We start from the raw sequence: 26,814 nt of genomic DNA on the forward strand, positions 1-26,814 counted from the left end.
AACAAAAAAATTTATTTGTTTGATGTATGTACACCCAAGAATACTATATGTAATTTTTCAAATCATAGAGGTATTTATGTGTAATTGTGCCAAATATCAAGTGAGAAAATGTAATTATTTCTGTAAAAAATAATTAATTATATTATAAATGTATTGTAATTATTATGTGATTAATTTAATTTGATAAAAAAATTTTGGGTAATAATTTTAATATCAATTTTGGTTTTGGTGTGGTTGGAATAGTAATTGTTGGGCTCCAATTCCATAGGCAGCGACGAAAAACGACTCAACAATCAGCAAACGCCTTAAATCAAATCAAACCCACATCTAAAAATTTACCATAACATCGACGCCCCTCTCTCTCTTTCTCTCTCTCTCACACACACACTCTCGGACGCGCACGCACACCCAGTTTTTGTCTACTTCCCATCTCTCTCTCTCACTCACAGAAACACACACACACACACCACCGTCCTGCCACCTCATTCCGGCGGTATACTCACCGCCACCCAAAAACTAGTAGTTTTCTCCTTCCGCCGCCCAGCACCTGCAGCGCCGCCGCTGTTTCTCGGAATCCCGTCAAGCTAAAAAAAACAAGAAAACAACCGTAAAAAAAAAAAAAAAACAGAAACCGAATATTTTGACCAGCGCCAGCCCCGCCCTGACACACGCACATCCCGTCTTCATTTTCCAGCTCATTCTTCACGCCCCTCTTTCTTTCTTTCTCTCTCTAGAATATAAAAATTGTAAATTCCCACGAACGATTCTTGATTTCTTTTTCGTGTGTTTTGTTAGTTTTCGGTTTGACTAGCAAAGCGACCAGCTAAGCAGAGGAAATATGGCAGAGCTCGTACAAAATCAAGTGGGTTGAAGTTGTTTGAAATCTCTCCTTGGGTCTGAATGTCTAAAGAAGAATTAGTTCCGAAGACATTCCGCGCTCTGGTGGAGAGCGCGGAGCGGAAATTCGCGCGGGTACGCGACGCGCCGCTGCATCCGTTCTGCGGGAGCGGGCCGCAGTACGGGCATTTCTACCACAAGGTTTTCAAGGCGTACATGCGGCTATGGAAGTATCAGCAGGAGAATCGGGCCAAATTGATGGAATCAGGGCTCCAGCGCTGGGAAATTGGGGAGATCGCTTCCAGAATCGGTCAGCTCTATTTCAACCAGTATTTGAGGACTAGCGAGGCGAGGTTTCTTCTCGAGGCGTACATATTTTACGAGGCGATTTTCCATAGAAAGTATTTTGAAGGTTCGGCCAAGGATCGAGGGGTTAGGTTTAAGGAATTAAGGTTTTATGCTAGGTTTTTGATGGTTTCTTTGATTCTGAATCGTACGGAAATGGTGAAGCTGCTCGTCGAAAAGTTTAAGGAGCTCGTCGACGACAGTAAAGTTAATTTCCGGGTAATGAATTGTTGTTTTTCTTCGTTCCAATACTAAATTTATGTCTCAACTGTGATGAATTTGCGGTTCTTGGCGTTCGAATATGTTATTCTTTTTGTGTTTCAATTATGTGAACATCTTGCTTGCTTGATAAGTGGTGAAGGGATATTGTTTCGTAAAATTTGTGGAGCGTGTTGACCATTATTTCATCAATCTCCTCACAAAATATTACATATTTGTTATTTATCTCTTCGAGTTTGTACGACCTTTTTTTATTGATTTCGCCGACCAGCCATTATTGTGATTTTTCTGAACAAATCATGCTGCCCTTTATTTGTGCTGCGAATTTTGGTTGAATTCATTACTGTCACATTTGGCCGGAACTGAGGACATGTAATTTTAATTACATACTGAGAGCATAGAGTATTTGAAAGTGATGTGATAATGATGGCATCTGAACGGTCTGGAAAACATATGGTGCTCCTTCTGTAAATATACCATAAACAATGCTACTATCAAATAAGTGTATTTTTAATGAGATACGTGGAGGCCAGTGATAATTTTCAATCTCGGGGTAGATGGATTTTTAGTTACAATGGAAGCAGCATACATATTTGATTCTGAGGTTTGTAGTATTATCCAGTAATTAATATATCTTGACAACTTGAAAGAGACACCCCAAAAGCTGTTGAGTAATTCATCTCTCCCTTTCAGGTTCATTGTATTAATTTATTTTTACAAGTGCCAATATTGTTGCTAGAATAATCTGTTTGACTTGTTTCTGTTTGTTACTTTGTCTTATACATAAATGGGGCAAAGATCAAAATGCACATTTCAAGGGATGTAATGTTGACTGGCGGTGATATTTTATTGATAAAATAGGTTATAGTTTGTTGATTATTGTTGGCAAATACTATTACCACATCAAGGACATTGGGTAGTTCAGCTGACTTTTGGACAAGTGTTTATTTCTAAGAAAACCTTCCCCACTCCATGCAAACAAGGTAAAAAGAAAAAAAGGAGAGAGAAAGGAGGCCTCAACCCCCATCTCAAATGCAGAAAATTAATTTAAATATATCTAATTCTCTGAAAATTTCCCCACTCTGGGTTTGTAGAAAATGCTCGACCCAGAAGCATCTGCTTTTTGTTTATGCATGAATGTATGGTTTCTTGAATTTAAAGATAAATCAATTTAATGCTGTGCTATATGACCAATAGTGAAATTACTTGAGCATAGAACTCTAGAGAATTTGGTCATTATCTATTTGTATATGTGGACATCATTTTGTTGACTGGATATTAACAGCACCTAGCAAGTCTTCCGATATATAATTGTCTCATGCTCTATCAAGTGTAGGATTGCAACTGGTGCACTTCAACTACTTAGGTCAACTGAAGGAATTTTTTTTTGGGTTGGTACTGGCTCGAAGTGATATAAAAGAAGGTCTTTTTTGTTTTCTTTCTTTCTTTTTTTCGGTGGGGGAATAGTGATTTTTAAAACTGATTAGAAATTGTAACTTTCTTAAGGAGTTTATTCATTATTCTGACCTGGTTAGAACTTCAGTGATGTGATGAATTATTTGAATTTGAACTTTGATGCAATTGTAAAGGTAGGTGTTTTGAAAAATAAAAATATGCAGTGAAAGTGCTTGACAAATTTTTCTGAGAGTTGTGTTAAATGAAACTACTTTTTCAAAATGCTTTCAGTAGATTAATGCTCTGAATGATGAACAGTTTATGGGAACGTTAAAGTAAATAAGCAAAGTCATGATTTCTATAGTGGTTTAGAAGGTGATACCATCTTTCTACATTCACTCTCTTTACTTGCATTTCGAGGAAATTCACTAATTGGTTAGCAGACACAGTTTTACAACTATTGAATAGTTTGGTCTCTCACACAATTCACACTTTAGTTACTCGTTCCTCTAAAAACCTACATAAGATCTAAGAGGAAAAATTCTAAGGATAAATTTACACAAAAATCTATCACAAACTTTAATTGTTTAAGCTACATAGAGCTCTTCACAAGTAATTTCAAAGAGTAAACTGTTTAGTTGACAGTAGTTTTGGTTAAGCCAAACTATCAGTATAGTGAGGATGTTGTGGGAACAGATCAATGTAGTAGATTATTTATGATGTCATTGTGAACATTAATTACATCTGTTGCATAACTGTATAACCAACAATATAGCCTTCTCCTCTAGGACACCAACTTCAAAGAATGGAAGCTGGTGGTGCAAGAAATTGTGCGGTTCACGAAAGCTGATCCAGCCTTCATGAATGCTAGACCACTGCGTTATACTGCAATGTTCGATTCATATCCAGCCTCACTCCCGTACGTGGCCCGGTTCCATGCTAAGAGACTTCTGAAGTTTAGAGATGCATTGCTGACAAGCTATCGCAAAAACGAGGTTACATATTATTGTATTTAGAACTTTAGGTATTTAAATTATCCTGTTGAAGTCAAATTAACAATGTGAGCAATGCTCTGAATGTCATTGCAGGTAAAATTTGCAGAACTGACTTTAGACACTTTCAGAATGCTGCAATGTTTGGAATGGGAACCTACTGGATCTTTCTACCAGAAACATCCTGTTGAATCAAGAGAAAATGGTGTATTGGCAGATCATTCTATTACTTCAGGATTGATAGATATAAATTTGATGGCAGATATGACAGATCCAAATTTGCCTCCAAATCCTAAGAAAGCTATCCTGTACCGTCCATCTGTGACACAATTACTCGCTGTGAGTTCCAGATTCTTGACATGATAATTTACCATTTATGGTAAAGTTATGCATCTAATTAGGGTTTCAAAGAAATTTTAGATGCATATTATAACACTTCGAGCAAACTATTTGCTTACATGTTGGCACATTTTACACGACGTTCTAACAACTACCATCTCCTTTCTTGGCCATTTACTGTCAGGTGATTGCAACAGTATGTGAGGAACTGCCACCAGATAGTGTTATGCTAATATACTTGTCGACGTCAGGTTGCCTGTTGCTCAAAATTGGTTGCTTTTTTTAAGCTGGATATAAGCATGGAAACTAACATCATATCATGGATGCAGGGAATTCTTGTCATTGTAGTAATTCTCAAACGGAGAACTCTGGAACATCAAGAAAATGTACCGTGCACAGTGCCCCTGCCAACAGCTATCATGAACAGAGGAATGGTTTTGGTGAAAATCATATTACAACTAAGGCTGCCTCAAATCAATATTTTGAGAATTATTTGTTGTTAGGTCCAAGTAAAAATGGAGGTAGGAACATGAAAATTGTGTTTATTGTAGTTCTTTTCCATGCTATCAGATACTTTTATCCATCATTAATATTTTTTATTTTGTCCTCTAATTCTAGCTTTCGAGTTTTGTTGCAGGTCCAAATATCCTCTTCCCTGGTGATATAATTCCTTTTACGAGAAGGCCCCTTTTCCTGATCATAGATAGTGATAATAGCCATGCATTCAAGGCAGGTTTGTTAAAACTTTGTTGAGTAACTTATCTCAGAGCATTAGCTGAAAGCCCAATTGTATACCCTAGCAGCAGTTTTGAGGCTCCAATGCTATCAGTAATATGTTAATTCCATAATATTTGTGTTAAAGGTGTGCAACCAGATTTTCTAAATTGAGACAATCATTTTATTTTTCGGTATCATTAACATTGGTGGAATTTCCTGTGGAACAACTTTCAAATTATCATTAGTTATTTTATAGTCCCTGTGAAACTTGTTGAAAGGCTTACTGTAATTCTTATTGTTCGTAAAACACCAAGATGCAATGAAACAAATACCATTACTATATTTACTTGGGGAGAAAGTTGTGGCACAATTGATATCCAAATCAGTGTTCATATATCAAGGACATGCATGACATATGATTAGCATTGAAACTTGATATTGCTAATAACTTGATTTCCTATTCTATATGTAAACATATGGAGGTGTAGTTTGCAGGGCCGGGTGAGAACTTTTTGACATCTCATGTGTTGGTTATTTAGTAAAATGCTTTGTTGTTGATTTGCGAAGCCTCTTTAAACTATTTGCTAGGCCAATTGATCTTATTTCTTTCCATATTTGTTCTTTATTGAGTTGTGGGTTCCTAAGTAAACTGAAGAAATGGCAAGTAGTTGTTCCTCAATGTTTTGACTTAACAGATGCATGTGATAATAATGGCATGATTGGGATGTAGAATCAGCAAGGAATGGAATTAGCATTCCCAAACTTATTCCTAAATATATGCTTGCTATAAATTAGTATTAGGAATGACCATTCACATAGGAATACCCATTCCTTATCTCACCCATGGTTTTAGCTATTTGCAATATATTGGGGATACATTATTTCTTTTATATTGCTAAATAACATTTAATAGATTTCCATTTACAAGATTTTTATAATAAAAAAACTTATATATGATTAAATACGTCAAGTATAATAGATATTAATAATAAAATATTAAAATACGTGTTATAAGTATATAACATGAATAGTTTAATATTTAAATATTTTATTAAATATAATATAAAAAAGTGACATACGTATATGCATTTTACCAAATATTTACTATAATTATAAAATATCATATAACAATATTTGTTCTATATGTTAATATTTGTTCTTTATTTTAATACATATGATCTTTTCTTTTTTTATAAATAATAAGTATTTGTTGGATGTATAATACATGATAACATTCAAATATATAATCGTAAATTTATAATTAACTTAATATGTCAAAATAATATTTCTTATGTAACAAAACTTGTGTGTGTATGTTCTTTTTCCCCTCTAAAATTTCATTACTATTCACCAAACATATAAACAAGTGATTTATAAAATTCTGATTCAATTCCTTTTTTTAATCCTTCATTACACCAAACATAGGAACGATATACTAAAACCATTGCATTCCTACCTTTATTCCATGTCTAAGTTCATTCCGTTCCCGCCCAAATCCATTCATGCGAACCAATCGCCCCCTGAAAGATTTCCTTCTTGGTTCTTCTTGGTTAATACTGTCAAACTTAATCTTAAGACGAGAAGTTTTTTTAGCTTCTTTTTTGGTTCCGCTTATACCTAAAGGTGGTAGTTATAGTTACTCAATGAACATTTGCTGAACTCATTGCTAATTTTAGTGAAGTATTTGGTTTCTGCTTTAGAATGTCAGTTTAATTGTCTGCATTTCCCTTTAGAGAGGAAAATTTCTTGTTGAGTGCTAATGTGCAGACTGCTATTTCAGGTTCTACATGGAGCAGAAAGGGGTGAACCTGCTGCCTTATTTCTTTCCCCCTTGAGGCCTTCATTCAAGAATCAAAGTGGTGTTGATGTCGCGCAGCATGGGAGTCAGTTTACCTTCTTCCTGGCTGCTCCTTTACAGGCTTTCTGCCAATTAGTTGATCGTAACTTTACCAGTGATGACATGGTTAGTTAACATATAATCAAAATTACATGCCTCAGGAACTAGCTTCTCTAGTACCTAACTGTTTCTGTTAATGATTTGTTGCAGGAGATATATGACACCACGGAAAGCATTATTGCCACTGCTTTCTCTAAGTGGGAGGAGATTCTCTGTACTTCAACTGACCTGGATTTGGTTTGGGCTCAACTTCTGTGTGATCCATTTCTACGGCGGCTTATTCTTAGGTAATCAGCTTCTGTCTCAATCCTCATGGTCATCATTGGGAGTCAATTTTGGAAAAACAGTCATTCGAAGTTCATCCTAATTTTTTATGAAAATATGATATCTTGATTTTTGGACATTCACACTTCATATGAATTGTTATCCATCTTTATGTTTCATTTTCATTGCAGACAAGATAAATTTGATGAGTCCAAATAACAGTTGTCAGTTTTCTTGATAATGCATTTAAACTGAAGATGCCTTGACTTCAATATGGCCAGAACCCATTAATTTGCCACTTTGAATAATATTTGTAGAAACATGACAATGGAAGTCCTTGGGTTTTGGTGTCTGATGATATTTGGCTCCTTCAAATTCATAGATATTTATGCCATCATGTTCTATGTCTAACTTAATGTCCTTTGATTTGAATACATAATGCACTACAGCAATTCTATATTGGAGTTTCGTTTTTTCCTTTCAATTCTTCCTTTTTCGTGTACCTCCTTCTCGTCTAGATTCATACCTATCAAACCTTTACACAACCTAAATCTCTTTTGAGCCCAACCCCATTTGGTAGTCCTCATTGATATTGGTGTCAAGTTTCCAATAGTGGGATTTCGTCAATGCTGAAACAAGGGAACTAGAGTACCTTCTGATGTGTGTCTTCGACCAACTTAAAATAGAAGTTTATGTTTTAATGTAAATTTACAAATAAAGTAATCTCCCTCTGTGTACTCTCTTAGAGCTTGGCAGCCTTCAAGATGATATGCTGCAAATGTCTTGGTATGCCTAAGAATGGGAGTTCATTAAACATTTTTCAAATTGATTCATGTGGTTATATGAATTTTGAACTGGGTCAAAGAACTACTTATTCGTTGACCTAACTTGCTCGAAGTTTTCTTTCGAAAATAATTATAAGAATGAAGTGGCATAAGTTGATCACTGAGCCATGCTTTAATGTCCCCAGATTTATTTTCTGCCGTGCTGTACTCACTCTGTTTAGCTTACGAGAGAAAGGCGACCGATATTTTCCTGTTTGCATTCCTGAACTCCCCAATTCAGTAGCTGTCGACTCCAAAGCCGTGCAACCAGCAATCTCCCAACTTGCAAGTCATCTTAAGGTTACAGATTGTTTTAGCTTTTCATAAATACTTACAGACATGTAGCAGAAAATTGTATATTAAAGTGCGATAATCTGCCACCTTCCGTTGGGATAAAGACTCCAACACACTTACCACCATTTGAGCAGACTACAAGAAGATCTGTCAAATTCGAAGAAAATTCATGGAATATAATGGTGATTGATAGAATGCTTTCTATGAAGCATCACCATCTGCTCAATCTAGAAGGCAGCGGTCATGTTTTCGTGGTTAATTTCTTCATGGGAGAACATTTCATGCATAGTGTGGATGAATGGTTTATTAGCTTATGGGCGTTTCTTGGCTTTTATAGTTGTTACTTTATTACAAAATTGAGGTGTAATTTGTTCATACCTTTTGTAAATTAGGTTGGAGTAGCTGTTGAGGTTTTTCCTTTTGTAGTTTTTCTTGTGGATTTGGAATGTGGATGCATAGCTGTTGGAAGTTGGAACTCTAAGATACGCTTTACTAAAGTGAATTCAGATGCTCATGATGATTCATTTTGTATATTCTCTTGCAATATTTTCCAGCATTAGTGTTTTTTCCTCAAGATTTGCTACCATTTCTTTCCTTTTTCCTCAATTTTAGTAGATTGATGTTAGGGGTCTACATTTTAAATTGGCCAATTTTCTAGAAAAATTTGGAATATTTGTGGGTTCATTTGCAACTTTCATCTAGGTAACATTCTAATGTTGAACACCCAAAATTTTATAATTGAGCTGTTGGGTTCCAAACATTTTGGGAGTTTTGGTGGTGGGTAAAACAAAAAAAAAAAAAAAATTAGAAAATGATTTATCTGCAAATATACAATTATCTTCGCAACTAATTAGTTCGAATTAAAATTATCTAGTAATTAGATTGAAAAATATAAGTAATAAAACAAAATAAACTAATTTATTAACAATTGCAATTTGAAAATATAATGATAGGTAAACTCAGAAAAGAAAATTGAAGGGATAGTTTTTAGTTTTATTTAAATAAGCTTTAACTTTCTCACTATGAGGAAAATTTGTGGACATTGAAAAGCTTTTGATAGTATAAAAAACAATTTTTTTTTTTTTTTTGTGAAAGAAAATTATTTCTTCGTTATTGAGTATTCATGTATAGTAAGCAGGGTGTAAAAAAATGTCTAGAAAAAAAAAGGTTAGGAGAACACAGAATAGGATTCTTTATTTATTTTAATTTTGTTTTTTTTTTTAACTTTTTGCACAAAATGATATGTCAAATTTATTTACCATTAAAGGATTTTTGCAATATCTTCTATTTTAAAAAATAATAAATTATAATGGGTTGTTTTAAATTTTATCATAATTCTAAATACTCCATCATCATTTAAAAAATGATAAATACTTTATTGGAATTTGTTAGAATTGATGATTAGAAAGGTAATTGGATTGACTATTTTGGAAAATGTTTAGAAATATTAATGTAATATTGTTTTGATGAATATAATAAGTATTCATTCTTGGCATAATATGTTTGTTTTGTGCTTACTGATTATGTTAAACAACATTTTAATGTCACATTAAATATCCATATACTAATTGGATAACGCATGTAATTGGACTGCGCATTGGATAACAACTACGGAAAACAACTTATAAGGGTTAGTATAAAATATTTCAACTTGAGAACTTCGAGACTAGTCATCGTGAGTCTATAGAGACTTGCGTTAAGTATTTCATTCATCGGATGGTACCTTGTTCCATCAGCAACAATTGTAGATCGTCTATGCAATTTTAGTTGTCAGTTGACAATGTTGTTAGCTAACTGAACTGACGCGTGGAAATAGTCATGTAAAAGGTCATCTACATAACTGAAATTCTTGTTCTTATATTATGGGATTAATTCTTAGACTTGAGAAATCATGACAGCTACATGCATATGAAGGTTGTGTCTTGAATTTGAGGATAGGTGATCGTGTCTTTGATACGATTATAATAAGTCTTGTCCAGTGCAGTCGAAATATGAAGTGAGAATGATTGAATTCCACGAGAAAATCTATCCCTTATCAGTATTTGATAAAATATTAAACGCATATCGAGTATGAAACATAATTACCTAATCCAAAATGACCGGGGCAGGTCGTGCACATGTTGTTTTCCCATAAGTTCACCAACATCTCCAATATCACTTCAAATAGAAATTGAACATTGGACTCAATGTAAGGAAAAACAAAAATAGTTAAATTGAAGCATATTAGAAAAATTCTTACTACGTACAATTTTATCAATAAATTATGAACGTTTATGTGGAAAAAATATAATTAAATAATTTAATTTAAACTGTTGAAAAAAATTGATAAACTTTTAAATTACGATAAATTAAATTGATCGATCAATTTCCAATTAACCGGTCGGTTCATTTAGAAAATATTGAGCCCCCAAACCGGAGTAGAAATCCAAGAAAGCCCTCGAAGCAATTACCAAAACTGTAAGAAACCGGTCTCAACAGATTCAACCAATAGAAATTGAGAATTGAGCCCTAAGAATCCGGGTCACGCCTTTAACTTCTAATCCCAGCCGTTCATTTAACAGGAGAAAACACAATATGTCCAATGGAAGGCCGTTAGATTCCACCATTATAAAACACGCGGATAATGATTCCAGACCGTCGGATCCTGAATCCCGACCCTTTCAACTCCCTATATATAGCCATCAATCTCTATTCGTTCCAGACTTTATCTTCCACTCCCCAGATAAGAGAGAATTGAGAGAGAGAGAGAGGAGAGAGAGAGAGAGTTCTGTTCAAGTGAGAGGTGAGTCTTCTGTTCTTTACGCTGCGGTTTTTTCTTCGGTTTTTGATGTAATTTTATGAGTTTTGGTTTGGATTTTAGATATTAGTCCTATTTGTGTCTTGATTTATGTTAATTTGTGATTTTGACGTGGTTAGGATGCGATTCTAGGGTTAGGGTGTTCTTGAAGTTTGAATTCTGTCTTGTGTTTGTATCAATCTCTGATTTGTGGGAGGACAAGAATGTCCTAATTTTAGGTGAATGGGCGCTTTAATGGATATGAATTGGTGGATACCGTGAAATTAGCCCTCCAAATGTGCATAAATTTCTTGACTTGTACGTATACTGAAAATTAAATGAGTGCATGTTCGTCAGACTTCCTGCGCTTGTTTCCATAGCTCCAGCCTATGAATTGATAGGAACCCCTGGGACATTCAACCATAAATCACTTTCCAGCAGTTTTTATATAAACTCTCCAAACCACAGTTGCACCCCTAATTTTTCAACCATAAGTCACTTTGCTGCAGTTTTTATGTAAGCTCTCCCAAGCCCTACTTGTACACCCCTAAAGGGCTCTCTTCAGTTGCATTTTGTTCTCCTCTAAAAAAGAGTTGGATTTTTTCCTCCGACAGGAGAAGATTTTGGGTTTCTGCACTTTTTATTGTGGAAATATTTGTGGTTTTGGCTTATGAGCTTCTGATGTCTAGTGGTTAGCTAGTGCTTTCTGTATGTTATTGGATATTTATGTTGAATCATGATTATCAGCTGTCCTTGTTAGTATTGAGCTTATAAGCCTGCAGCACCATTTCCCTGGAATGCAATCTGATTAGTCAACTATCTCTGCATACAAAATCGGATTTCTTTTTGAAACAAGGAATTAGGGTTTCTTACTGTAAATCTGCCTTGAATACCCACAGATGGCCCGTACCAAACAAACTGCTCGTAAGTCCACTGGAGGAAAGGCTCCCAGGAAGCAACTTGCAACAAAGGTTCCCAACATCTACTGTATTTTGTTTCTATCAGCAAATTGTTCATTTCAAATTTGAGGTTTCAACAGTTGTGACATCACAGTTCTAATGTGGTACATTTTTTCCTATAGGCTGCCCGTAAATCTGCCCCAACCACTGGTGGGGTGAAGAAGCCTCATCGTTACCGCCCTGGTACAGTTGCTCTTCGGTGAGTTACCCTTCCCTTGTGATGATGAGTCTGTCTTGTTTATTGTTGATATTGACACTCTAGTTGATGTTATAACACAGTGAAATTCGCAAGTATCAGAAGAGTACTGAACTCTTGATTAGGAAGTTGCCTTTCCAGAGGCTTGTCCGTGAAATAGCTCAGGACTTCAAGGTGGATTAATGACTCCAAATCTTAAGTTTGATCAAAGCTGAAATACTCTGTTTTATTGTTTAGGTTGTTGTTTTGATGGCTTGATGTTGTTGTGGTTGCAGACTGATCTACGTTTCCAGAGCCATGCTGTTTTGGCGCTTCAGGAGGCTGCTGAGGCCTACCTTGTGGGTCTCTTTGAGGACACTAACTTGTGTGCCATCCATGCTAAGCGTGTCACCATAATGCCAAAAGACATCCAGCTAGCTCGCAGGATTAGAGGCGAGCGAGCCTAAGCACACCTGTTGTTCTTGTTAAATGTGGTGGAGTTCTTTAGTAGGTTCTTTGTTAAGCAATATAGTAGTAGATAGCATCGAAACTCTAGTAGTAGTTTTTTTATGGTTTTCTAGGAATTGTGGGCCTCACAGGCCTCCTTTGATGTGTGTGCCATAATGGGATTAATGGTATTTTGTGTTGGACAGAAAGGATGGTAAAAACTCTGGTGCTGTTTCTTGTTTGTGAATGCTTTCAAGTATCTTGTCGCACCACTCGTGTGGTAAAGTATTTTGTCGAGAAGTATTTCGTGTTTGTGGCTGAAGTGGTGAATTTGCTACTTAGTGTGCACTATACTGACTTTGTGATCTTTTTGGTTTTTGAGAATTAGGCTGCTTTGATCATTTCCACGAAATTGGAATGTTGACGAGAAATACATATATATGTTTTGTCGAATGGTTCCTTTGGGTTTCTCTATAATATGCGGTAATGTTGACAATGGATGACAATAGTTAAGACTATTGATGCTGGCCCAAATGTTGCAATTTTGATTTTATCATCTCATACTTTTCTTGGAGGTCAATAGCGATCAAATAGTTACAGGGTTAATTGCACCTTTAGATTTTGTTTTGAAAATGTGTAATTGTGTTTTTCTTTAAAAAAACTTTAAAATTATATTTATACGCTTCTGAATATTCACGATTTTTACCAAACTCTATTCTGAGCGTTTGGATAAAAAATATTGTCATTTTTATCATTTATGAGGTTGAATCTTATTTTTATTTTATATTTTTATGTAATAGTTTTATATTTATAAGTAAAGGTGTTTTTTTTCAAATTAACTGAACCAAAAGTTTGATCAGTCTAAGCGCCGAACATAAATGTTTAGATTCGATTTGGTAAAAGTTGAACTAGAAAATAATTATAATGTAACGTTAATTTGTTGGTTTTGAGTTATTTGTTATTCAACTAAGTGTGTATTAAACATAAAAGTATTATTTATTTTATAATGCAAATATTAAGATACTTAATATTTATATGTTATATATTTTTATATTTATATGTATATTTATGATATAATATAATAGATGTACGCTGAAGTTTGGTATTCTGTGCTGTTTGATTAATCAATACAAAAAATAAAATTAAGCAAATATCGAAATTTTAAAAAGAAATAATTGAATACTAAATTGAATTTTTTGCTTGCTATTCAGTAAAATTCAAATTTTTGATTTGTCCAGTTAATCGAAAATTGCACACCCCTGCTTGTTAACTTCACTCCATATATATATATATATTGTATTATATTTATCTCATTATATACAAAAGATATTTATGAGAATATTAAATGAGGGGCGGACTTGAATATTTATAATGTTTTTGTTGAGATTAACATTTTTTGTTTAAATTCTAACGAAACAGGATCAAGTATAAATAGAAAATCTTCAGAGCTGGTGTAAGTGTAGTTTTATTTTTTTTTTGAAAAGAATGTAATTTCATAATTTTAGAAAGAGTTGAAGTGTAATTAACCCCTAAGTATGTTATCAAAACCATCCAACAGGCACTTGTAGCAATGAAACCCTAATTACACCACTATTTGTAGAATTAAACTTGAGATTGAATCGGTGAAGTTATCGGATTGTTTGAGAGATTAACTTGGACCTTAAAGTAACACATGCACAAGTGATTCTTCTTGCATTCCAGTTGCGCACCTCTTGTTCGAAAATTTGGTGGACCGTTGTATCCTAACTTAAGACACGTAGAGGCGAAATCGGCTGAAATTCAATTCTCCAAATGTAGATGTTAGCACTAGAACCAATCTGCCACCTACGATGACTCACAACCAAATCCTGCACTACAAGAATACTCATTCCTATAAGAGGTGGACATGCTCAAGGGTGGTTCCCAAGAACCTTGACAGTGGGAGGCATTTGAGTGCCTCCCCACATTTGGACTCATCAACGTTGATCAATTGTCGTTATTCAAAATATGGTTCATGATCCATAGTAGGCTTACGTCCATTTATCCCTAAACTTTCAATCTCACTTGGATGGCTCAAGCCCACTCATGACCTTGGCCCATTTGGCTGGCTCATCACACTTCTGTTGCTAGCTCATCCCACTCCTGTTGGCCCATTGCCCCCACCCACCTTTGAACCGGTTGATAAGTGTTTAACTCTAAAACCCTAACCTATTCTCATTTTGTCTCTTCATTTGTCCTTCTTTCGCCTCCCTTCTCTAGTTCTTCTCTCTTCATTCTCTCTGTTTCATGGTTTTGGAACTTACCTTCCACCGCCTCTTTCTACCCTTCTCTTCAATGTAGAACCACTATAAATCTAAGTATGGTTTCTAGTTGTTGATAAGTAAGAAATTTGCTCCTCTTCCCCATTCTTTTGCCCGATTAAGTGTTTAGTGTGAACCTTAAATTTTATAAGGAAACCTTTGTGGTTTCAGAAAAGGAGTCTGTGTGGCCAAGGTTTCACGATGGGTTTGAGCAACAGTGAGTTTGATTACTGTTTTTGTGACCGTGGGCTGTTCCTCAACGGATCTGGTTCTCTGAGCCTTTATACGTTTATTCTTTATTGTTCTATATACTTGAATAGTTAGATTTGCAATTGTTTATATATATTGTTGTAAATCTCTTTTGTAATATTAGTATGTAATTTAAGGGTTTAAAAACCCATCATTACTCTGTAATAGTTTGAATTAGGGCTTTGTGCTGAAGGATTCTTACCCAACAGTGGTATCAGAGCTAAGTTTCTTGGTTCTGGTTCTCCTTCCTCCGTGGTGATTTTGGTAACATCTAAACCCTCTTTTTTATTTTTTATCAGTTTATTACTGTTGTTTTATACTGAATCTCTTTTAGGCTAATATTGTTCTTATAATCTCCCTTGCTAATTCCTTCACCTGGCTAGGCTCCTTGAGGCCGTGGGGTATCTGGTCGAGGCTTAGCTAAGGTTTCTCGTTTATTTTTGTTATCTACTATAATCTGTTCTTGGGTGAAAACTTTTGGGCAATATTCTGTTTTTGTGATTACTCTGCTTTGTCTATGATTAATATGTAATCTTAGTCTTGCAACCACATTATTAAGTTTTTTTTTTATGGGGGGTTATAATTTGCAACTTTTGATGGAAAAATTAATTTTTTATTTGACAACAAAAAATAAAAGGCATTTTAATACAACAAAAGATTTTCAAAGTTATTGATGGAAAATATGCTGAAGGTGTTTCTGATGAAAAGAAACTTAAAAATGATGAATATGCTTATTTCTCTATAATCCTGAACTTATCTCACACTATTTTTAAGAAAAGTAGGAAAATAAAATTCTGCAAAAGAATTATGGAATAAACTTGAGGAGCTCTAACTGAAACTTCTTTGCCTAGTAAGCTGTTTCTGTAAGAAATTTTTTTTTTGTTATAAATTAGATTTATCTAAAAATTTTGAAATTTTTTTTAGATGATTTCACAAAATTAATTCAAGATATAAAACTAACTGGTGATAAAAATATAGATGATACTCCCCAATTGTTTTATTAAATCCTATACCAAAAACTTATAGTGATGTAAAAGCAACAATAAAATATGGAAGGGATAATGTGAATTTAGATATAGTTATAAATAGTCTTAAAAATAAGGAAATGGACCTTAAAACAAATAAATCTAATTAAAATCAAAGTGAAGTTAACTATGTAAGAGGAAGAACTAAAAATAGAAATTTAAAATTTAAATTCAGAAAATATAGCAGAGGTAGGAGTAGAAGCAGAAGCAGAAGCAGAAGTAGGAGTAACTCGAGGTCTAGAACTAGGGATGAAAAATATAGAGAGAAAAAAATCTAAGGAAAGAAGGTGTTATAACTGTGGGGTAAAGGGCATTATATTAAAGATTCAAGAAACCAAAAAGAAAAAACAACAACAACAACAATAATAATAAGAAAGATGCAAATGTAATAACAGAAGAAAATTCAGAAGAAGTACACTTGGTTTCTGATGTAAATGTTGGAGTATGTCATAATAAAAATGAATGGTTAATTGATTCTAGATATACATTTCATATGAGTCATTTTAAGAAAATCTTTACAAATTATAAATATGAAAGTATGGGCTTTGGTCATGGCAAATGAGAAATTGTATGAAATTAAAGGTTTTGGTAACATTTGTGTAACTTTTTGAAAATTGTTATATGTTAACCATGAGAAATGTAAGGTATGTGCTTGATTTGTGTCACAACTTAATGTCTTGTGCTGCCTTTGAAGAAGAAGGGCTTGAGAGAAAATGGGGAAAGGAAATTATGAAAATCATGAAAGGGGTATTGACTATGTTCAAAGCCGAAAGAAAAAGAAATTTATATATTTTCTGTATAAAATATGAAACTATGGTTGCTACTGTTTTGAAAAATAACAAAATAAACTTGTGGCATAAAATATTAGGGCATATTAGTGTCAAAGGCCTGGAGTTATTACATAAAAATGACATTTTTTATCTGAAAAGATAAGTAAAATATGGTAAATGTGTCTTAGAAAAACATTATAAAGAACAATGAAACTCGTACCAAATCTTGTCTCACCTGGATGAAATATTTATGCCCAATTCTTTCATTTTCTTAGCTAAGCCAACCAATATATGTGATTGTACGCCAACATAGCTACTTGAGATGCTTTATTCACAATTTCAACAATATGATTTAAATTTGCCATATATTTCATAATCAAATTCAAGCAATGTGCAACACAAGAAGACCATTTAATAGATTTCTAATGATTTGGTGTCATTCTTCTTGCTATAATAGAATTTGATCCATTATGAGTGATTAAGTGAACCGTGTTACTTGGATTTGCCCATTCAATAACTTCCTAAAATAACTTAAAAAATGTTGTCCATCTTTTACAATATCATAAGCACCCATAAATACTTTGAAATTCGAATGATGTAATATCCACAATTGAATTTTCTATTTAACATCCTTTAAGAGAGGAAGCTGTAAATCACGACTAGTTGGAACTTTATATTCTGGTCCTATTGCAAGTGCAATACATCGAGAGTATCTAGAACTCCAAGCACTAACATGAATGCATGTATCGTAAATGAATTCAATTGTTTTTGCAATGAAGGGAGTGGATCGACTCAAGAACATGTAGAGGAAGTGTGGGAACCGATAAATGTGCATAATAATAAAATTTTTAATTCAACTAAGGGGTGTATCATTGGTGATTTTCGGGCATTCGATGTAACATATGTGGATTACAAAACAATACAAAAATCCGTACATATAAGACTATAGATGACAGCTAACAAAAAATGTATAAATGATAAATGAGTGTTACCTTCTTTTGTTTTTTTCAATCGATAAGCATTTTTGTTGATTTGTTCGTTTTAGACTGTAATATAGAAGTCCTCTAAAGATGATCCACACCATATAAAGGAGAGACAATTTGATCTGCTTGCTAGAGGAAATCAAGATTTAGTTTGGAAGACAATGATTTAAGAAAACTACACTATGATTTAGTGTATTCTCTTTTATCAGAGAGTAATAGAGAGTGTGTAGGAGAGGTGTGGGCGGCCGAGTTGGTGTCAAGAGTGAGGGAAAGTCTTCGGTGTAGGTATCAAGTGAAAAATAATGACTTCAGGAGTGAAAATTCAACATGATAATACGAAGGGTAAATGCTATATTTGATTCCGTAAGTTTTCATTTAAAATCACTTTAGTCTCTCAAGTTCACTTTTTGACTTTAGCATCCTTAAACGTTAATCTTTGCCTTATTGTGGTCCCTCTGGCCATTTTTCGACAAAAATGTGACTGGAGTTTGACTTTTTTGAGGGTAAAAGTTTGATTTTATCACTTTAGTCTTTTAAATTTGTAAAATTATCAAATTAGTCCTTTTTTAGAAAGAAAAATATATACTTTTTTTTATATTTTTGTATGAGAATATGATGTAATTAGCTAGTATGAAAAAAAAAAAAAAACTTTGAACTCCTATAAACATAATAACATAGCTTAATGTAAAATTAAATAGTCTCTCTCTTTTTCTATTACACTTTCAAAAGTGACAAAAAATAAAATAAAATTATGAATAGATTTTATAAAAATTATCTAATCTTTAAATATAATTAAAAATTCTAAGTATGTTCTTTAATTTTAAAAGTTAAAGATAAGTCAATAAAATTAATAGCTACGATATTTTGAAGAAAAAAATTGGTGAAATGTACTTTTAACTAAATTATTTAGTGGATTTCATATATGTATAAATTGCTTTTAATCTAAAATGAATTATACATATATGAAATCCACCAAATAATCTAGTTAATAAGAAAGTACTTAATAACGAAAGCCAATGATTGATTTTAAAGAGAATAAAATAAAAGAAGACAAAACTCATATATGTATAAATTGCTTTTAATCTAAAATGAATTATACATATATGAAATCCACCAAATAATCTAGTTAATAAGAAAGTACTTAATAACGAAAGCCAATTATTAATTTTAAAGAGAATAAAATAAAAGGTCTAAAGACAAAACAAAAAAGACGGTAAGAGAGAAAAGAGAGAGGAGGAAAATGGGGAGGAAAAAAAAAAATAGGCCAGAAAAAATAAATGAGAAATTGGGACAATTATCAAATGGGTTTAAAATTTGAGTAGACTTAAAAAGAATTAAATATATATATTTCTTGTATAAAGTTCAAATATAAATATTACAAAAATGAGCTTTGTGAAGTGGATTTTTGCTAATATATTATTATGGGATTATATAATTCAATATGAAATTCTTCTAAAAAATTAATTATTTTATTAAATTATTATATATAATTTGAAAAATTAATTATAAATTTAGTTCTGCAGTTCGATTTTTGACGGTATTTTTTAAGCTATAATTTTAAAATAAATCAATAGTGCGGTGTAATTTTACTCTAAATTTAGAATTTTAGATCAAAAATAAATCATAAAAGTAATTCGATTCAATCAAATTTGAACTATTTTAGGCGATTTGGGCATTTCTCAATGGATTTTTCATAAACATGAAAACTCCCCTTCCACAGACAACACACACTCACGCACTAAAAATTTCCTGGTTTTCTCATATTTTCCGCAAAGATAGTAAAGCAAATTCGTATCCTAAGAATCACCGCAGATCGTCTATGACACCAACATGATACGTTCGGTATTGAATGTTTTCTCGTGCTCCATTTTCTCCGGAGCATCACTATTTTCGTGGGATATTATGACACGGAGATTTTGTCGGGATCTTTCTCTGCTACATGTTCCTTAGTTTGACGGGCTTTGGTCTTTTGACCCTTTTTCTCTAAGTCTTGATCCGTCTCATCATATATTGTTTGCAAGGACATAGAAGATATTAGTATTACTTGAGCTTTTCATCGAATTTGTGGGTGCTTTTGTGAGATTTCTAGATAAGGGTCGGTTGATATTGGACAAAATACCTTTTGTTCATCAGTAGTTTAAAGAAATCTTTCTCCAATCGAAGCTTTGTGGTGGTGAAGCTTACCGATCACACACTGATCCAAAGGCCCTTTATATCTGTTCATAGAAGCCCACCTGTTTGATATTTGGTAACTTTATTGAATGAAGCACTTACATGTTTTATGATATGTGGATTTGTCCTTTTTGATTTGGATAGTTGTATTGAGGAAAAATATTTTGTGGGATTTTCGTTTCGATGCAGAATCAGATTGATAGAGTTATGTCATTGCAAAAACGGATGGGAGAGACCGAGGAGGAGCAGAAGAGGGCTAAACAAAAGCTCAGCGTTACTGAGGTGGAGGAGGATCTTGTTCTTAATCATCAGGTTGATATGCACGAGGAAGGGGAACTAATGATGGAGCTTGAAAATATGAAGAAGTTGCTCTCTGATTTGCAAAATGAATTGAAGAATAAGGATGAAAAGATCGATTCTTTAGAAACGGAGGTTGGAAAAGCAAGAGAGGTCGAGTTGGTGTTGGCGGAGAGGGATATGTATTTGGAGAAGTTGAACGAGGAATTGAGAATTGCAAGGGAGAAGGAGCAAGATATGACGGTGTTGCTCTCTGAAAATAAGAGAAGGATTCAAGAACTAGAAGCAGAAGCAGAAAGCGAGAAGCAGTCGGAGTCCATAATGGTTGATACGTTTGAAGTTCGGTCTAAAGAGCTTGAGGCAACGAAGATTGAACTCGAGAAATCAAGGTCTGAAATCAGTACTTTAAGGAATCGGGTTGAATCGTTGGAAGAAATGTCGAGGAAAAATAACAGAGAGGTTGAATGTTTGAGTAGTGAAGACAGCGGTAGTAGTGAAGACAGCAGTAGTTCTAAAGACATGGAGATCAAAAGTCTCATTGTTGAGCTGCAGATGACAAAGGAGAATCTGGCTCAAGCCCAAGAATGTGAAAAGCAGGCGTTGCTTAAGGTGACTTGTCTACATGATGAAACGGAAGCACTCAAAATGGAATTGAATAGAGCTCTTGAGGCTGACGAGAAGAGTACAAAGGCCTTGGAAGACTTAGCTTTCGCACTTAAAGAAGTTTCAACAGAAGCCAATTACGCAAAGGAGAAGATGAGTTTTACAATAATCGAGCTTGAGCAAGTGAAAGGAGAAGCTGAACTGCTGAAGACAATGTTAAGAAACACTGAGGAAAGTTTTCAAAAGCTCTTAAATCAAGCTAGACAAGAGGCAGAGTTAAACAAAAACACTGCAGAGAGACTGAGATTAGAAGCAGAGGAAACAGTCATGGCTTGGAATGGGAAAGAAATGGGCTTCGTTGGTTGCATAAAAAGAGCTGAAGAGGAAAGGGTTATCACACAAAGTGAGAACTGTAAACTTGTCGAGTCGCTGAAAGCAGCTGAAACTATGGCACGGGCAGCAAGGGAAGAAACGCACAAATTGCGGGACATACTTAAGCAGGCTATCAGTGAAGCCAATGCTGCAAAAGCAGCTGCAGATATTGCTCGAGAGGAAAACTATCAACTGAAAGATTGTCTTTCCGAAAAGGAGGAGGAATTGCATTTCCTTACAGAGGAAAACAAACGCCTTACAATTAGCGAAGCAGCAGCTCAAGAGCATGTGAGGGAGATTAATAGATTGCTCTCATCAGTTTCATCAGAACTGAAGACGGAGGATGTGGAGGAAAATGGGATTCTGAGCTCACCTGATTCGGATGATCAACGAGACAAGATGGACAACAGTGAGACTTTCAGCTTTAATCTTGAAGGCCTAAAGTTCATGACTGAACCTGAAGATTCAGTCAACAAAGTTTTGGATAAAGATCCCATGAAGGGAGGAATACTGAAAGGCTCAATATTTGATACTGATGCAGAAACACCATTGTCAGAGCCTCGTACACCAATACCAGTTCTTTCCCACGAAAGGAGGTATTCGTTTGCCTTCATAGATGATGAAGGATCAACAGATTCAGCCGATTTTTATCACTCAGACAGTGCACTCGATGAGCCAGATAGCAACGGAAGTTCCAAAAAACGATCGAAATCAATGTTGCAGCGAGTGGGAAGTCTGATGATGGCCAGAAAAAGTCCATCCAACGGGAAGACCATTGTGGCACAGCCTTTGGCCTGAAAATGGTTAAAGTGTTGTTGCCAAGTAGATTTCTTCAATGTACATCTCAAACATGTTACATATAGTGAAGGAAAACAAGAAAGAATATTGCCTGATTTTCATACATTAAATGAAATCTTGATCATGTCTTAGCATCTTACTGATGGAACCTCTTACATATGACAACCATCTTCTTAGATATTGTTTAGTTTGTGTAGGAGTAAGCATACGCAGTCAAAAACTAAACTACAAAGAGTGAGTTGTATAGCATTGTATGAATACTATAATCTATACTATATATTATGGGAAAATCCCTATACTACCTACCTGTTTGAATGGGTGTAGATTAAAATGCTCTTACATATATTTATTTCTTCGATACCACACTTTTTCCAATTAGCTTTATCAATAAATTTTTATTTATACACATTTCAATAAGTAACAATCAGCCGGTCAAATATATACTTTATTAAATAAATACAGATTAATTACAACTAGAAATATCAATCGGCAGTCAGTCTGTAACAACTATGAGTAGTTTATAAAATAAACAAGGGTTGGTTAGAATTACCTCGAATCGAAGTTAGTGTATGATTCAGGTCGAGGTTGTGTATACCTCCAAGTGATAGCAAATTGCAAAAACAAGTGCAATATATATGAAAACGAGCAAAGATTGGCTTATTGGAAAGTCCCTAGCTAACACCCTTTTGATGTGTATTAGTTGGGTGCAAGATCGAAGTGGAACACAAATGCATTATTTAAAAATATGACGTACCTTGATCCTAGGTGGTAAGGAGTATTTATAAGGAGTAAATGTCTATACACGAGTCAGAATCTTAACCTTCCAAGCGGTTGTGGGGTTGGATTTTTGAGTCGGTCCAATTGGGTTTGATCCAACCTGATGAAAAAGTGCACGGATTTTGGGTCCTCGTTGGGAATTTTAATATCTTATGGAGGGTGTTTTCACATTTTAGATAATTTCCTTATTTTAGCTCATCAATGTACTTTACGATGTTTATTTGACTTATCTTTATGGTAGGCCTTTGCATCAAAATGTCATCCAAAATATTAACTGATACTTTCAATTTATATTTATTGATTTGTTAAACTTCTAGGGATGCTTACAATAACGTAATTGAAGGTGACGCGTGATTTTTCTCCGACAATCTTGAAGAGATTACTCCACTTCCAAGAACAATCTTCAAGCCCTTGGATCGACATTAAGAGCAAAGAATCATGGAATAAGTTTTACTCCAGACATTGCAACACTTCTTACTTTATAAAATGCATTTACCTATATATTTCTTGTCTCATAATTTATTTTTGCAAACACAAAATTTATGTAAATAAAATTTTTAGCATGCCTAATAGGACAATCTCTACCCTCATCTCTCCTCCTATATCAAAGTTTAAGTCATCATTTCCAAATGTCCAATGACACCCAAGAAGAATCAAGTCACTGTGAACGAGGAAATTATTGATGCCATCTCTACTACAGCTGGGCAATCCTCTACCGAAGTCAAGATCGTTGATAGGACTCCTTCTAATGATTCAAACTCGACAAGTTCTACCGAGATCAACTCAAAATCCACTCTTTTAGCTACCCTCCCCTCCATGACAATCGAAGTAACTACAATGGAGGAGCAAATATTGGCCCATACCATTATCTCCACAATAAAGTCATTGATATCGCCTAATTGATGATAAAACAAAAGCATACAAACGTTGAAGAGCGCAACAACCAAAATTATGTCTCTTTCTCAAACCATATTGAAAATGAGAAGCAAGTGGATAAAGCACCACCAAAGCATGACTATGTGCCAAATTATGCTCATCCTAAGAAGTCTATTACTACATTGTCTCTTCAATGAATGCAAGAGATGATCTCCCACACCATCAAAGCCCATATGGCGGACTGACCCAAAGCTTGTCCACATATTCAAAATCATATACCAAGCGCATGGACGCCTTGAGGATGCCGATAAGATATCAACTGTTGAAATTGCAATAGTTCAACTGAAAGGCAAACCCAAACAACATGTTGCCCACTTTATTTAAATATACAACAATGCCGAGACTAACGGTGACTATTTGGTGAAACAGTTCGTCCAGTCACTTAAGAGAAACTCTTTTGATTGGTATGTCGATCTGGAAGCCAATTTGATAGATCGTTGGAACGAACTAAAAAAAAATCCGAAACCGTTTCTATAGCACCTACTAGACAATTAGTATGATTGAACTCACCAATGCAAGATAGTGAAGGGATGAGCCAATCATCAACTACGTCAACTTAAACTACAAGGACAACAATGATTTTATATTTCCGATGACATTAGCCTGTGCAGCAATTTGAGATACATGCTTTTGATTCGGCTTCTGTTGCTCTATTTTTTTTTTTTTGAATAAAAAAGGCGATAGGTTTCATAAAAGTAAGGAAAGAAACACAACTAACAAGTCACAGTATTGGTCTAGTAGCAGAACCCTTGCTAAACCAGATAGAGTGAAGACCACTAAACTACTAAGCCACTAAGCTAACCACAAAATGCTCCAGCACACCAACAACAAGCAAATAACCTCAAATCAAGACAGAACACAACTAAACAAAATCAAGACTAAACAATAATATAGCTTACTCATCCACCTAATCTATCACGGACATAACCTGATCCTATTGTGTGCCCATTGATAATTCTCCAGTAGCACGTCAGCCTCTCTCCATGCACTCATACGCATGTTTCGCCTTCATCAATTTCTTGCATCTGTGTTGCCAAATCAACCAACACAAGGTAAAAAATTGGCATTTGTCTATCTCTCCCACGCCTTGTGCCACTTGAAGTACCCACTCCAATACTCCTTCGTTCCAAACCGAGATATATCACCAAGGGATACAAGATAATGCCCAAACTTGTCTTGCAAAGGGACATTCCAGAAACGTATGCTTAACAGATTCTATTTGTACACCACACATCGCGCAACAAGTATCAATACTAGAACTATGCTGGCCAAGATTGTCCAACTTGGGCAAGGTTCCATACACATGCGCCACATAAACACCCTCACTTGGGGAGGAATTTTTGCACCCCAAATCATTGGTCACACTGCACCTGACTAAGAAACTACTGTTATAGATGATTTAGCTGCATTCCTCTCTCTTATATCCATCGCATGTATATATGCGCTTCACACTGTGAAGTTCCCCATCTTATGGAAACACCACCTCCATCTACTCTCCTGTGGCCCTGGTCCATCGATCCATTGACAACCCTCCTCCAACAGTAGAAGAGCTTGCAACAAACTCCTCCAAGTCGTCGAAGGCCTTATGCCCAACGTTGCATCCAGAAAAAATCCTTGTCTAAAATACCTTGCCCTTAGTACTTTACTTAGTAAGGCGTTCGTCCGATTGATCATTCTCCAGCCCTGCTTTGCTAGTAGTGCCAAATTAAACCTTTCAACCCTTGGAATCCTAATCCCCCCTGTGACGTAGACTGACACAACTGCTTCCAGGCAATCAAATGAATTCGTTTATCACCCTTCAAATGTCACCAAACATCAGCGATAACAAATTCTAGATGACGAAATATGCAATCAGGCAACTGAAAGCATGGCATAGCATATGTAGGTAACGGCTGCAATACCGACTTTATCAACACCCCTTTCCCACGCCCGCGAGAGCAACTTAGTGTTCCACCCATTTACTCGATCCCATAATCTATTATGGATGCCTGTAAATCGCACTTTTCTTGATCTCTAGCTCGCCGCTAGCAACCCCACCAATTATGATAGTGAACCAAGCGCACTCCCAGTACGACTGGCAATTGGGACTTGCATCTGACAGACAGCTCCCTACCACCATGTTAGACTTTTGTAGATTAATCACTTGTCTCGATGCTTTTTCGTATGCACCCAGAATTCTCCGAACTTCCTCCAACTGCGTTTCATGAGCCTTACAGATCATCAACGTGTCGTTTGCAAATAAAAGATGTGACACTTTTGGTGCTTGTTCTGCAACCGCCATCCCTGTTAACCATCCTTGTTGTTCCGCCTTTTGCACAAAGGATAAACAAATATGGAGACAAACGTGTCAACCTGGCGGATGCCTCGCCTCCGTACCTAGGTAACCAAATAGCTCTCCGTTCAGCATAAATGAATATGAGATAGTCATAACAAGCATCATAATAAGATTAATAAACCGGTGATGGAATCCTAATCTAAGAAGTACACCTTTGAGAAACGGTCATTCCACCCTATCATACGCCTTGCTCATATCTAATTTGACAACCACAGTGCCACCTTATGAACGAGTAAAAGTTTTAAGATGATGATTAATCCTGAAAGCTAACAACACATTATCAGATATTAGTCTACCCGGGATTGACTGGGTTTCGAATATAATAGAATCAAGAAAGACCTTCAGAAAATTAGCTATACATTTTGACGCAATTTTATGAATCACATTGCATAAGTAGATCGGACGAAGCTGAGCCATCATTTTCAGTGACTCACTTGGGAGGAGAACCACATTCTTATGATTCATTTTACGATGTAAAGCAAGATCATTCAGAATATAAAGGAGATGACACGACAAATCATTTCCAACAATAGGTCAAAAATTTTGAAAAAAATAACGGAGCTTTGCCATTAGGACTTAGGGAGTTAAAAAGGAACATACCAAAAACAACTTGCTTCACCTCAGCAATAGTGAAGGTTCGACTAGCAATCAGTTTATCTCTATTGTGACCCGAGGCTGGATAACTGATAGAACTCATTCTTCTCCGACTCTATCGGTTGAGTAGACGAGAAAGTATTA

The 26,814-nt window shown here is 35.0% G+C and overlaps 3 protein-coding genes across 3 annotated transcripts; all 3 read left to right on the plus strand.

Annotated features, from left to right (window-relative positions):
* LOC105178282 (protein SCAI) lies at positions 320–8,654 on the plus strand. Its single transcript, XM_011101731.2, has 9 exons — positions 320–1,401; positions 3,585–3,791; positions 3,885–4,127; positions 4,312–4,378; positions 4,457–4,648; positions 4,765–4,856; positions 6,625–6,807; positions 6,892–7,028; positions 7,976–8,654. Exons 1-9 carry the CDS (start codon positions 901–903, stop codon positions 8,154–8,156), a joined length of 1,803 nt encoding a protein of 600 aa, XP_011100033.1. The 5' UTR covers positions 320–900; the 3' UTR covers positions 8,157–8,654.
* LOC105178283 (histone H3.3) lies at positions 10,765–12,828 on the plus strand. Its single transcript, XM_011101732.2, has 5 exons — positions 10,765–10,905; positions 11,799–11,870; positions 11,981–12,057; positions 12,138–12,228; positions 12,330–12,828. Exons 2-5 carry the CDS (start codon positions 11,799–11,801, stop codon positions 12,498–12,500), a joined length of 411 nt encoding a protein of 136 aa, XP_011100034.1. The 5' UTR covers positions 10,765–10,905; the 3' UTR covers positions 12,501–12,828.
* On the plus strand, positions 19,500–22,339 carry LOC105178284 (WEB family protein At4g27595, chloroplastic). Its single transcript, XM_011101734.2, has 2 exons — positions 19,500–20,034; positions 20,148–22,339. The coding sequence occupies exon 2, from the start codon at positions 20,166–20,168 to the stop codon at positions 22,026–22,028; it is 1,863 nt and encodes a 620-aa protein (XP_011100036.1). The 5' UTR covers positions 19,500–20,034; positions 20,148–20,165; the 3' UTR covers positions 22,029–22,339.

The sequence above is a fragment of the Sesamum indicum genome, linkage group LG15 (genome assembly GCF_000512975.1).
Source record: "Sesamum indicum cultivar Zhongzhi No. 13 linkage group LG15, S_indicum_v1.0, whole genome shotgun sequence".
NCBI classification, from domain to species: Eukaryota; Viridiplantae; Streptophyta; class Magnoliopsida; order Lamiales; family Pedaliaceae; genus Sesamum; species Sesamum indicum.

Coding starts and splice junctions, on each gene's coding strand:
- LOC105178282 (XM_011101731.2), top strand. CDS start 901: ATGTCTAAAGAAGAATTAGTTCCGAAGACATTCCGCGCTCTGGTGGAG. Junction 1,402..3,584: donor ACAGTAAAGTTAATTTCCGG/GTAATGAATTGT, acceptor CTTCTCCTCTAG/GACACCAACTTCAAAGAATG. Junction 6,808..6,891: donor ACTTTACCAGTGATGACATG/GTTAGTTAACAT, acceptor GATTTGTTGCAG/GAGATATATGACACCACGGA.
- LOC105178283 (XM_011101732.2), top strand. CDS start 11,799: ATGGCCCGTACCAAACAAACTGCTCGTAAGTCCACTGGAGGAAAGGCT. Junction 12,058..12,137: donor CCTGGTACAGTTGCTCTTCG/GTGAGTTACCCT, acceptor GTTATAACACAG/TGAAATTCGCAAGTATCAGA. Junction 12,229..12,329: donor AAATAGCTCAGGACTTCAAG/GTGGATTAATGA, acceptor TTGTGGTTGCAG/ACTGATCTACGTTTCCAGAG.
- LOC105178284 (XM_011101734.2), top strand. CDS start 20,166: ATGTCATTGCAAAAACGGATGGGAGAGACCGAGGAGGAGCAGAAGAGG.